Here is a 13,725-nt window from a genome sequence, read left to right on the forward strand (position 1 = left end):
AGTTCAAAGAGCCTGATTTTAATGACATTGTTTAGAGATGGAGTGACCATCAAACTTTGTGGATCCATCTACATCCTCGTCTGTGTACAGAGGACCTACAGCCTCATTTTCTGTACATTTCCAACTTGTTGAGACAGTTTTCTGAGTGTCAGGAAATGGCAAGTCTTCCAGAAACTGATCTTTATAGCAAACTTCCGTTGGTTTCTGTCACAGTTAAAATGTGGAAAAATGATTTTCTCCCTCGGGGTGAGGAGTTTGCATGCAACGTTTTGGTCCCCGAGCATCTGAGACTGCAGCGAGTATCTGGGCAGTCCCTGAACTGCAGCACAGAATTGCAAATGAGACTGTAATGAGCGAGAAACAGAGAGAGAGATGTGGCAGGGACAGGGACCTGACCAAAAGCCCACTGAAGTGAAAGGCATGGCTCCTATTGACTGCAGTGGCCTTTGTGTCAAGCTCTCAGCCTGTCTGTGATAGAAAGGCAGAGCCGATGAGTATCGCTGTGATACCTCTTGCGCAGGATAACCACATGCTCATCTTTTTACTTTCCCTCCCAGGATGGAAGGAGCAGTTTTATTGGCCACCAGCTTGGAGGGGTCATGGAAGTGCCCAACAGCAAGGACCAGAGAGTCAAATCAGCCAGAGCCATCCAAATCACTTACTACCTCCAAACGTATGGCTCTGTCACCCAGGACCTCATTGGGGAGAAGTGGGAGAGTGAATTCTGTAAACTGATGCACAAGATGCAGCTGGATCACCAAGATCTGCAGCTCTACTCGCTGGCGTCCTTCAGCCTCTGGAAGGACTTCCACCAGACCAGTCTCTTGGCCAGGGGCAAGATTTTGGTGAGCCTGATGCTGATCCTCCTGACTGCTACCCTCTCGAGCTCCATGAAGGACTGCCTGCGTAGCAAACCTTTCCTGGGACTCTTGGGAGTACTCACTATCTGTATTTCCAGTGTCACTGCGGCAGGGATATTTTTCATTACTGATGGAAAATATAATTCTACTCTGTTGGGAATCCCTTTCTTCGCTATGGGTAATTATTTATCTTCATAATAATAGGATTAACAGAGCTTAATGACAGGATTGTAAATTACATCCTGGGTTATAAAGTGCAGATTTTACCTTGAGTGAAACTCTAAGTCGTTTTCATCTTGTTAAATTGATCTGTGCCTTGCCAAAAAAAAGAAAAAAAGAAAAAGAAAAGAAACAGGGGAAACAAAATGGAGCAGTAGCAACAATAAGGAGCAAATGACGCTGCTGGAATCTCGGCCAATATCAGAGAGGGGCAGTTTTATTGATCTCGGTTACAAAACAAAGGAGAAATTGTTATTGAAAACTAGTCAGCTCAGCACAGCGAGCGGATGCGTGTTGACCTGACTTTGATGGGAGGCTGGCCAAAAGAGCCAGTTAAATGGGAGGGCAAGGAGGAGGAAGGATTTCAGCATCCTTCCCAAGGAAGGCTTCTCTTCCAGCTTTGTCTGAGGGGCAAAGGGGAATGGGTTGGTGTGTGAATAAGATTGATGGACTTTATTGCAGAGAGAAGATGAAAGCTGCAGTGTTTGCCAGGCTGTGAGCAAAGCTGTCAGTATCTGTAGCACATAATCCCTCCATTTGTGAAGTTTGAGATCAGTTGCAGAGATTTCCTCTATGCTGCACCCAGGCAGGGGAAGGTGCAATCAAAGAACAGATGTAGAAACCAGTTCTTTTAGCAGGAGAATTTTTCTCATTACTTCCATTCTCATTTCTGTTCCAGCACATTGAGCGCATCTGTGTGGTTAATGAGTTTGCTAGGAAGGGATGCTGGCAAGCAGAGCAGCGTGTAGCAGATGGCTCACAGAGGCAGCAATGCTTGGTGCAGTCTCAGCCATGTGTGCCAGGGGTGCTCCACACCACGAGGCTGATTCCCCCTTATGGCTCAGTGCAGAGTCCCAGCAGAGACAGCCATACCCTGAGATTCCTGCTGGCTTTTGGATGTCAGTGAATCTTATATGTGGGAATAACTCTGCTTCCTTTCAGTTCACTTTTTAAGTCCATTCATATCTGTAATACCCAAGAACAGTCCTCTGCTACACTGAGGGGTAACTAAGCATGCAAAGATGGAGTCAAGGTTTGGAGTGTCCTGTATTTTTCTTAAAATGCTCAATATCCAAAAAACAAAAACAAACAAACAAACAAAAAACTACTCTTGCTCTTTCTCTAAAGAAAAGCCTGCAGGTAGGTGCATCCCTCACCTTCTGCCTCTTCTTTAATTATTTAATGCATCCCTGTCCCTACCAGCAGAGCAGGCTGCTGCCTTCTGTGTGCACCCAAGATTGATGCAAGGCCAAGGTAGGAGGGAGCAGAATGCAGTGGATGACCAGTAGCCCAGCTGCAAAAGGGAAGAGCAAGGCAAAAGGCACCAAGGAATTGTTCGATTGGTTCAGCCTCATTAATGCAGATATTCAAAGCCATGCTGAAACCTCTAATTCAATCATCTAGACTGTTAAATAGTGACGTTGGCTCCAGGAAGTTTGATCCATGCCAGTTTTCACTCTTTTATGTGTATTCTAGGTATGTTTTGGTGGTTTGCTGAGATGGTGTGGTTTGAATGCAGCTTTTGGTTCTGGGGAAAATGGAGTTCAAGGGGTATGGATGGATCTAGATCATGTTTACTGTCTTCAAGACCGGAGAAGGAGCCCTGACCAGCTCTGTCTGTTCCTAGTTCCTTGTTTCCTTGACCTGAGTGAAGTTAGGGAAAATATATTTGTGTGCCAAGAAAAGGAAAAGGTGGATGATGGCAAAGGGAAGACTCATGTTTGTTATTGGAACGCGGCAACCTTTTTGCTGGTGTGAGGAGTTGTGTGTCAGATAGCAGGGCCAAGTGGTGCTGACTTTCTTGTACAGCAAATGGAACTCAAGGCCAAAAAAGAACTGTCAAGTAGTGAATAGCACCTTCTTTCAGGTATTTATTCTTCTGCTGGTGACCCTTCAGATGGTCGTGGTGATCATGATAAAAAACCTGGGGATCTTTGCTTGACAGACCCCCAGGTTGTCACTCCTGTGGAGCACCAAACAGAGGCTGCAAATGAAGCCCTTTTCAGGCTGACCTCACAGGATGACAGAACCACAGAAGGTGTCAGTTGGGATCGTCTAGTCCAACCCCTGTGCTTCGAGTGGGGTCCCATGGAGCACGTTGCCCAGGATCACATCCAGGAGGGTTCTGAATGTCTCCATTAAAGGAGACTCCACAACCTCTCTGGGCAGCCTGTGCCAGTGCTCCATCACCTCGCAGTGAGGAAGTTTTCTCATGTGTAGATGCAAATTCCAGAGCCCACTGCCTCCTGTCCTGTTTGTTGCCTGGCACAGCAGGAAACAGTCCGGCCCCATCCTACTGATATACCTCAAAAGCATCAGCACCCCTACACCCCAAGTGCATTGGCTGTAATAGCATTAGCACTGTGCTCAATTCATGCACGTGCTTCAGCCCTGAAACTAGGCAAGGACCAGAGCTTATGAAAGCTGAGCTGCTTGGTTCCCTGCTTAGGTGGCAATTTAAAAGTTCTCTGTCTAAGCAAAAAAAATGTTACAACTCTGTTGTGTTTTGTGCTGTCACTCTTGTCACAACCACTGCCGAGAGCAAAAGAAAAACAACAACGCTCTCGAAATGAATTATTTGCAAGAATTGCTGCTATAGCATTATATTGAACAAACTTCAAGTTGAAAAAGAATACGCTTAAGAAACTTTATACAGAAATTTCATTCTGAAAGCCAGACTGAATTGGAAAGATATTAGGAAACAGCTGCTTTCCAGCTGCTGTTAGAAAATATTAGGGAAGAGTTTTACAGTTTAATCAACTAAAATATGGGATGTATGACTTACCGAAGTCCTACGGCCTACAGTCTGCAAAGATACACGTGCGTTTGGTCCCTCGGATTAATGCCAGGTAGTGACATCTTGCACAGCCCATGATGTGCCCACAGCCTCACAGGAATTGGTTCCCCCCTGGACAGAGTTTTCTATTGAACCTGCTGTACTGTGAAGTGATTTGATGGCTTAGAGAAAATCCACTGAAGACTCCAGAGCTATTAATTCTACAAGACAAAACACAACTATAGTCCATGCTGTACCAGAGTCCAGTGCTGGCAGCACCACAGAATTAGAAGAATACATCAAATAATAATTCTGTGCATCTAAATTTAAAACTTTATAAAGTCTCCCAGAATTACAAATGTCAGACTTACAAGTCAGGCTTTGAAAGCCAAGTTACTTAATGATAACAATAATGATAGTAATATAACCATCAGCCTGACCTACCAAGTCCCATCATTAAACGACATCCCTTAATGCCACTTCCGCACATCTCCTAAATGCCTCCAGGGATGGTAACTCCAACAGTTCCCTGGGAAGCTCTTCCTTATTCCTGACCATCCACTTTGCAAATAAATTCTTAACACCCAATCTAAACCTCCCATAGTGGAACTGGAGGCTGCTTCCTCATGCCATTAAGTATCTACTGAGGTCATACTTGTAAAATATCTCAGAGATATCTCAGAGATACTGGGGTAGGAGCATTAGCTGAGATGGGCTTTACTTTGTTCTTCATGGCGAGAAACTTCAGCCATAAACAATACTAGAGGAGAGTGTTAGGGAACTCTTAAACTGAGACAGGGGAGGTTTAGTTGGATCTGAGGAGGAAGTTTTTCCCCCAGAGGGTGGTGACGCACTGAACAGGTTGCCCAAGGAGGCTGTGGATGCCCCATCCCTGCAGGCATTCAAGGCCAGGCTGGATGTGGCTCTGGGCAGCCTGGGCTGCTGGTTGGTGACCTGCACACAGCAGGGGGTTGGAGCTGGATGAGCACTGTGGGCATTTGCAACACAGGCCGTTCTATGATAGGCTAGGCTAGGATAGGATAGGACAGGAATCCTTCTTCCTAATATTGTCTCCTCAGATTCCTCAGGAAAACCAGTCTCTCCATTCCAGTGCCTGCACTGCTTGGTTGGATCCTCTAAGAGACCCTGTGCAGACCTGAGAAATGCACCTGGTGAGGTGCTCGCTTTGCCTTTTGTACAGATACACTGTACAGTTTCAAAGGGTTGTTAGGTACGTGACATAATTATGGTTCCCCTTGTCTAATCATCACTAATTAATAAAACAAGAAGGTTAACTACATAATTGAGATATTATTGCTCCCTTGATTTGTTTTTTCATGCACAGGAACCAGACTGGTGTCATCATGGAGATAATGTTTTAACTCAGCTGAGGATCTCGCTGTGTGTTTTTAAATGCAGGTATATCAATTATGTGAGTGCCAAAGTACGTGTTACCTCTATGGAAGGACCACAGCATTTCTAACCCTTGCTTTAAACAATGGATTTTCTGATTACAGCTGCAACTTGGAAATAATATTTCAGGAGTGATTCTGGTTTCGTCCTTTGATACAGCAGTAAAACAAACTGCATGTGAATTTCATGTCATCATCTGATCATCTCCTGTCTGTGCAAGGAGCAGGATAACGACTCCTTAGAGCAGAGAGCACTACTGTAAATCTCACCACTCCATGTCTTATAAGCCAGCAAATCTGCTGCTTTATCTTACGGAAGTGCATGTCCCCACCCAAATTGCAAATCAATCAAGGATTTGAATTACCTCGTCCTTAATTAGAAAACGTCCATTCTTGATTCTTAAAGCTGGAAATGAGAGTAACAACAGCAAGACTGGAAAGCAGAAAGGAAAAAACATGAGAAAGATAAAACAAAGTTTTAACTCACCTGTTTGGATGTCCCATATGTTCCTCCCTTTACTGAAGTGACACATTCCCAGTTTCTTTCCTGGTCAGTGAAAAGAAACTCAGGACCCGAGGAAATGGCCACGAGTTGTATCAGATGAGGTTTAGACTGGACGTAAGAAAGAAACTTTTTCCTCAGAGAGTGGTCAGGCACTGGAATGGCTGCCCAGGGAGGTGGTGGAGTTGCCATCCCTGTCAGTGTTCAAGAGGCGTCTGGATAGGGAGCGAGGAGATATGGGTTAGGGGTCTTCTGTCGGTATGGTAAAGGGAGGACGGTTGGACTAGATGATCTTATAGGTCCTTTCCAACCTTGTGATTCTATGATTCTATGAGCTGGCAACTCCAATGTTATTTGGGTAATCCTTTAGGAGATATTTGGGGTGAGCTGAGTTAATCTCTGGATTGTCCATTTACAAAAGCCAGAGTGAATGCTTATACTTCAACCCCTCGTGTTACTTACATGGGCAGGTAGTGATTGGACAAGGGGGAATGATTTTACACCACAAGGTGAGATTTAGGTTAAATATTCAGAAGAAATCCTTCACTCAGAGGGCGGTGAGGTGCTGGCACTGCCCAGAGCTGTGGTGCCCCATCCCCAGAGGTGCCCGAGGCCATAGATGGGCCCTGGGCAGCCTGAGCTGGAGGCAACCAGCCCACGGCAGAGGGGGACTGGGGCTGTGAGATGCCCTCCAACCTCAGCCATTCCATGATTTTATGATTCTATGACTGTATAAGATATACACTGAGTGCATATTTTCATGCATGCATATATAGCATGCGCGTCTAAGCGGACTTTAATTCATTACAGGTGGCAGAATAGCTCTCCTTTTCTTTTAGAGCCTTAAAGGAAAGTCTCTTTTCCTCCTATCAGCTCAAAAGCTGATCACCCCTTAGGACAATTGCCCCAGCCCACCAGGTCTGCAGGTCTGCTGGTCAGTTTCTCTGAGGCTCAGCTCAGGTTAAAACATGTGACCTTGCAGATGGCCCAAGCACAGCGCTCTGCTACTTACTAGATCCTCCTCAGGGGTTTCTTACTTGGGAACAGACAGTTCAACTCTTCTTCCTATTGATCCCAATGTGAACTGCACTAACCCAGTTGTCCAAGGTGCAGATTCCAAACACCGTTGTCTCTCCCTTTCTTTAAAGAAAAAAATCTTACCAAAACAACTTCCACAGCTCCCCATCAGCAGCGGGCAGCCTGCTAACAGCCTTCTACCGAAATGGAACTGCTTCCAATCTGCTGCAAGCATTTCTGCAAGTTCTTTAAAAAAGTAGTTTGGTAAAGGAAGAGAGCGTGTTTTGAGTTACAGCGCCAAAGGCTGAAGGGAATGTTTTTCTTTTACAGCTGAAAATGTACACTTAGTGATCTTCATACACAAACTCTGTTCCGATTGTAAGGGCTGCTTCCTTTTCAGATGCCTCCCACATTTGTCTGAACACCTCTTACTTTCATTTTTCCACCTTTTCATGGCAATGCTCATTCCTGTGAATGGGTTATTTAAGGTTCTTTACTGGATGGACCTTTTTTGTCTGTCGATCTCATTTAACAGGAGTTTCTTTCACTGGAACAGGCTGCCAAGGGGGTTGTGGAGTCTCCTTCTCTGGAGATATTCAAGTCCCACTTGGATGCCTACCTGTGTGACGTGGTGTAGGGAGCCTGCTTTGGCAGGGGGGTTGGACTGGATGATCTCTAGAGGTCCCTTCCAACCCCTACAGTTCTGTGATTCTGTGATTCATTCCTTTTACTTAGCATGTATTGGAGCACGTCACATTTACATTTGGTTCATTTGGGCTGGAAAGGAGCTGCATCGTGGCAGAAATGATTTAGCTCTACGTATATCATCCCTAATAGGGCAATGTCAAATGCAGCCTTGAATAGCTTCATTGGTAGCAATTCCATAGCTGGCCTCGACAGCTTGTTCCAGTGCTTAAATAGCTATACATTTGTAAAGGTATTTCTTAATATTTTCCTTGCTGTAGTTTATGCCTATAATTTCAGAGTCTGTCTGCCCAGACCATGCAGTGTAATTTTTCTTAGCATCTGCTTTGAGGATATTTTATATGTGGGGCTGTTCTTACTTCAGCATGGATATAATTTCATACCAGATTTTCATTTCCTGGATATTTTACAGTAGCTCGTGCTTTCTTGTGAACTCTGTGATGGCTTCTGATCTCTGCAGGAGCACTGTGTGTCTGCGGGAAAGAGCAGAAGTGGGACAGGATGAGCTTCAGAAGGATGTGTCCTGTGCTCTTTGCTGTGTGGAGGAAAGATGAAACCTTACATTGTCCTTTCTTCCCTGCCAGCAGGAAGGGTGGGCTTCGCTGCCTGAAGGAGCAAACAATGATCCTGTGCTCTATCGAGTGCACCATCTGCTCTCCATAGGTACACAGGGAAGCACAAAGTTGTGCCTCTGGTTTTTGAGTCAAAATGAAAGACAGCGAGAGCATTGACCTTCTCCAGAAATATCTCTTCTGCACAATCAGCCCCTGGAACTCACTGTTGCAAGATACGGTTGTGGCCCAAATTCAGCCTGATTCAGAAAGGACTGGAATGTTACGCAGCTGGCTGCGGCATCCTTGTTATTTCAAATAATAACGCAGCACTCAAACTTGGTGGTAAGGAAGGATGATAAAAATTAACAGCCAGGTTTAAAAGCCCAGTTCAAAACCTGTCACGGGGAAATGATACTTGTGAAAAAATTTCCCAGAGTTGCTCTCTTCTGTCCAGTCATCTTCCCCCAAAGAGTCAGGACCAGGACACAGGGCAGGATTTAGCCATGCTGCTCCAGGTTCATCCTTCTGTGACCATAACCAAATGACAGAAGCAGACAATGTCATCCAGCAGCTATCTGCTGCAACACGGGAATGATTCAGTGTTACTGGCCTCCAAACAGAGGCACACCGGGTAGATGGGACCCTCCACATGCTCACCTTGCTAGGTGTGCTGATGCAGGCAGTGTTCCATCCACATGTGGCTAACTGCTTAGAGGAGGGGCATGCTGTTTTGGATGCTCAGCATGGTCCTGAGTGTGGCACCAGCAATGACTGTCAGCATGGGACTGCTTGTGCAGTGGGTGAGACAAAAACCTCCAGTTTAGCAGTTTCTGATCACTAGAAATGCCCTTTAATTGTTGTTCTGCCAGAATGGGCATGCTGTCATCAATGTCTTGACCAAATTTCAGCGTGAATAATTGCATTTCTACTTCTTTAGATTCTCCCTGTTGTGAGGCTGGGTCCAGTGGTGGTGAGCACTGCTGGGCTGACAGCACCATGCAGGTGGTGCTCTGTGCAGCACCGCCAGCAGCTGCAACATTCACCCAGACTTGGCTGTATTTCACTGCAATGAGCACATTTTATGGCTTAGCAGAATCTAAATCTAAGTCTTCCCTGAGAGCAGGTAACTGCGTCCTGGCACGTGGTCATCACACCGTCCTGCAGTCAGCTGCAGTATTTCAGCAGTTGGGAACCTTAGAATCATACTTGGCTCCGAAGGCCCAATGGACAGAAGCATTTCCTTATGGACTGATATGCATTTGGCCAAACCCAACCTACACTTCCCAACCCACATTCAAACACTGAGATTTTAAATGCTGTATCTCATCTTGGCATTTGAACTCAGTTGCTGTGTATGGAGAAAATTATTTTGCTTGCACAGCCACAATTAGCACTGTATCATTTGATGAACTTCACATAAATTTGGGAACCGTAGGTATAACCTACTAGAGGGAGCACTTGCATTGCTTTATGAGGAGCACCAACGAGCAGATTGCTGCATGCCCCGCCAAACCCCAGCAGGTGAATTTTTCTCTATTTCTTTACATTTCTTGTTGATAGCTTTATTATTACTTTGGAGCAACTATTATCCTCGAGGGAGGATGCAGAGTTACAGGAAGTTACAGGAGAAGAATGCAGAGGGGTGTTGTGCATACCAAGTGCAGAGCACTGAAACCTTCTGTCCTGCCACAGTAACGTTTAAAACAAGCAGGCATGGAATTTCCAGCTGAGGCAATTTAAACCTTCTGAAAGTGGTCCCAAAGACCTGGGGAAAAAAAAGGCTTTGTGTGTTTAGAGTAGATTCCACAGCAAAAAATGCAACTACAGAAAGAGCAGAGCCAAAACCATTCCAGTGCACAGCCTCCTTGTTGGAGCAGATGAAAGAGAAGACCCCAGAGGAGAGCTGCTGGATGAAAGCACTGCCAGAAAGCGTGGTGTTGGGGCTAATGAGATTGTATCAGACAAAAAAGGAGCGATTGCTCCTTGCATCGCACTGCCAGGCAGCATCAAACTACAGCTTCGAGGATCAAGAGCTGCTGGGCTGACCTAGTCCTTGTCTCCGTGCCTTCTGCAGTCCCTTCTCTGGGCTTTCAGGGCCTCTCCCACCATAAAATCATAGAATCACAAGGCTGGAAAGGACCTACAAGATCATCCAGTCCAACCATCCTCCTATCACCGTTGCTACAGCAAACCACTAAGCCATACCTTATAGCTCCTCATCCAGACACCTGTTGAACACCGCCAGGGATGGCGACTCCACCACCTCCCTGGGCAGCCATTGCAGTGCCTGACCACTCTCTGAGAGAAAAAGTTCTTTCTTATGTCTAATCTAAACCTCTTCTGGTACAAAGAAGCCAGAGCCATTAGCCAGCTTTTAAATGAATAATCATGGTGGGATACTGAGGGAGAGAAGGCTTTACTAATCACAACTGTGTGTGCTACTTCTTCCTTAGGTTATTTGAAGTCAGACTCTGAGCAATGCAACCAATGGAGGAAGTCTCAAGAGATCTCTCTTGAGTGGGTTTTGGCCTTTAATATTCTTATTCTTTCCCGGAGGGGAAAGTAATAGAATCACTTTTCAGACTATTTAAAAAAAAAAAAAAAAAAAAAAAAAAAAAAAAAAAAAGAAGAAGTAGAAATTTATTATGATTAAAATCTTCTCCTCTGCTACAGTTTTTGAAACGGGTTGGGAGGTACAAAAGTACTGGATGGTCACAGAGAGAACTGAACCCAGATGCATAGAATCATAGAATCACAGGGGTGGGAGGACCTACAAGATCCTCCAGTCCAGCCACCCTCCCATCACCATGATTACCCACTAAGCTACTAAACCATACCTCATAGCACCTCATCCAGACACTGCCCATACACTCACATAAAACATCAGACAAAAAGAAAAAGGCAAAAATATTCATCCCCTTTCCAGATTTGCAGTATCAAAGTACCACCATCAACAAAGTGTAATCATATATTCCACATACAGTCACGATTATGGCCACAAGTTGTATCAGAAGAGGTTTAGACTGGACATGAGAAGGAACTTTTTCTCTCAGAGGGTGGTCAGGCACTGGAATGGCTGCACAGGGAGGTGGTGGAGTCGCCATCCCTGTCAGTGTTCAAAAAGTGTCTGGATAGGGAGTGAGGAGAGATGGGTTAGGGGTTTTCTGTAGGTATGGTAATGGGAGAACAGTTGGACTAGATGATCTTGTAGGTCCTTTCCAGCCTTGTGATTCTATGATTCAGCTTACACAGCAATGATGCCATTCAACCTCATCCACCTGAGACTTTTGCTTACATGTTTTGTCAGCTTTGAGAGTATTTCTGGTGTTTTGGGAGACCTTAGCTTGACTTTAGTGGCCTCTTTCACCAATCCTGTCAACTAAGAATGACTGTCAGGCCAGGCCAGGCCAGGACACGGACTCCTCTAACTGAACGTCTTACTTCTGGAGATGGCTGGTAACTCTGGAACATACAACAGGACAGGGCAAGCACACAGTTCCCAGACTGTTCCTCAGCTTCAAGGAACCACAGATAAGAACTCTGCTGCTGGAAGCTCTCAGCAGATTTTCATCCTTGGATCTTGTTGCTTTTTTTGCCATGTATACTTGTAACATCCACAGGTTCAACTTAGCTCTGTAAAGCATTATGTCTTTGAGCTTGTTGTTTCAATGGGTTTTTTTTTTTTTGTTTTTTGTTTTTTGTTTGAGGAAATTAATTAAACACTGCCAAGAGTTGTTTTTGCTTTTTAGACTGCAAAATTATGGGAAAGAAGGTTATACATTTAATATATAAAAGATTTAATTTAAAAGAATCCAACAATTTTATGTCCTAAAATCTTAATCTTAAATAGAACAACAGGAACATTAAGTTTTAACCCTTTGATCCAAGATATATCTGAAAAAATCAGTAAATTTTGTGGCATAAAATAGGTGTGAAAATGGTGCAAATATTATTCCCTTGATACTACTGACAACAGGCCTTATCAGACAAACCTTTTTTTTCTCAAAAATGAATCCAAAACTTTACATATGAAGAGAAAAAATGCAGCTGTTGTACTTTCAATTAATGGCAATTTGATTCATTCTGCACAGCTCTTTGGTGCATTCGTGTGCTTGTACAGTATTAAATCATCTTAGCTTCTATTAAACGCAATCATGAAAGATTAATTTATAATTGTGCACTCTTCCTCCTGTGAGGACATTATTAATCAGGACAAAAGGCATTTCTTTTATGCTATTCAATACCTTCCCCATGTTCTGGAGTGCAAAGGAAATCGATAGCAGCAGATTGTTTGGCAGAGACAAATAACGAGAACACATTGCACGAACATCATCAGGCACGTCTCTTTTTGCCATGTGCTCCATCACAGCTGAGTGCTGGATGCTGCATGGAGAAACAAAGATGGCATTCATGTTTGAGAGATGAGGAATTACATCCCCGAAAGCAAAACCAATGGGATCACGGCAGAGAGTTGCACTGAGTGGGAATTCCCAGCTTGGTGCTCAGCAGGGTGACATTGCAGACCTGTTGGAGGAGGCAGAGGAAGGTGGCAGTAGTTCAGTGAGCAGTGATAGCAAGATGCTAATTGTCATTCTGGTTTTGACTCACCTGATCACATGTAGATTTGTGTCGTGTACAGTATCTGTTGCTGAGCTGATCTCCATGGACTCCTTTAAGCCAGTGGTGAGAATGTGAAGTCCATATGGCACAGTTTATCACCAGACTGGGACGCTAGGGTCTGTCACTGGATGAGGCAATTCTTATGTCTTCCTCCTACTTTTGTGATCCCGCTGGATTTGTTTTTATGTGTCTACCAACACACTTGTACAACTCTGTGCTTTCTCCAGTGGTCTGCAGTTCCCTGTTGCACTCTTCTTTACTTTCTGTGGTGCCCCTCCGTGTCCGAGGGCACGATTTCTTTCTTCTCATGGTTTCCCCAAGCACAGTTCTCTCCGGCTCCAGGTCTGCATTCCTTGTACTCACAGCAGATCAGCTCTTTGCAGCCCAGGGTCCACAGTGTCGAGATGTGCCCCACCTGCTATCATCCTATGGCTGTGCTCCTCCACTCCATGTCCTGCACAGCCACTTCTCAAGGTCTCTGTTGTTATGACAAGACCCTCTTTCCATATCCTACAGCATTTTTTAAGGAGCAAGCAACGCCTCAACAACCGTTTTTGATACAAAAATGATAGACAGTTCTCTGCCATAATAGTTTTACCCGGTCTTAGAACCTATGAAGTTTCAGTTAAGAGAGGGGCAGAAATTTTGTCTTCCGTCTGTGTAATAAATCACTGCCTTGCTTACTTTCCTCCTAAATTTTCATCTTCTTAACTATTCCCACTTTATGGCTGCCTTTAGGGAACTTGGGATAATTGCCTTCATTCACCAGACTGCTGCAAGTATTCCTGCAGAGTGTCCTTATGTTTGTATAGCTGTGTTAGGTACTCTTCATTTTGCAAGACTTTTATAAAGCAAAACATTCTGTTATTTAGCAGTACTTTTAAGGACTGTCCCTTACAACCAACTTAACAAAACTCTAAAATCACTCCTAAAACATTTCTTCTTAATACAGCCATATTGGCAAGCCCAATTTCCAACTGGACACAGACAGAGTTTTCTAAGCTCTTCATTTTATTGTTGTCCAGTGGGGCATTTCTTCTAGTTTTTCATCTTTTCAGCA

The 13,725-nt window shown here is 44.5% G+C and overlaps 1 protein-coding gene across 3 annotated transcripts in view; it reads left to right on the top strand.

The window, feature by feature from the left end:
- The window catches only part of PTCHD4 (patched domain containing 4), an 85,015-nt gene that overhangs the window by 23,803 nt on the left and 47,487 nt on the right, over positions 1-13,725 (top strand). For all 3 annotated transcript variants that reach the window (XM_072332785.1, XM_072332784.1, XM_072332783.1), the window contains exon 2: positions 558-1,038. In XM_072332785.1, the coding sequence (XP_072188886.1) occupies positions 600-1,038 (439 nt within the window). In that variant the 5' untranslated portion in view covers positions 558-599. The remainder of the gene's footprint in view (positions 1-557; positions 1,039-13,725) is intronic.

This window comes from Excalfactoria chinensis, chromosome 3 (assembly GCF_039878825.1).
Source record: "Excalfactoria chinensis isolate bCotChi1 chromosome 3, bCotChi1.hap2, whole genome shotgun sequence".
Lineage (NCBI taxonomy): Eukaryota > Metazoa > Chordata > Aves > Galliformes > Phasianidae > Excalfactoria > Excalfactoria chinensis.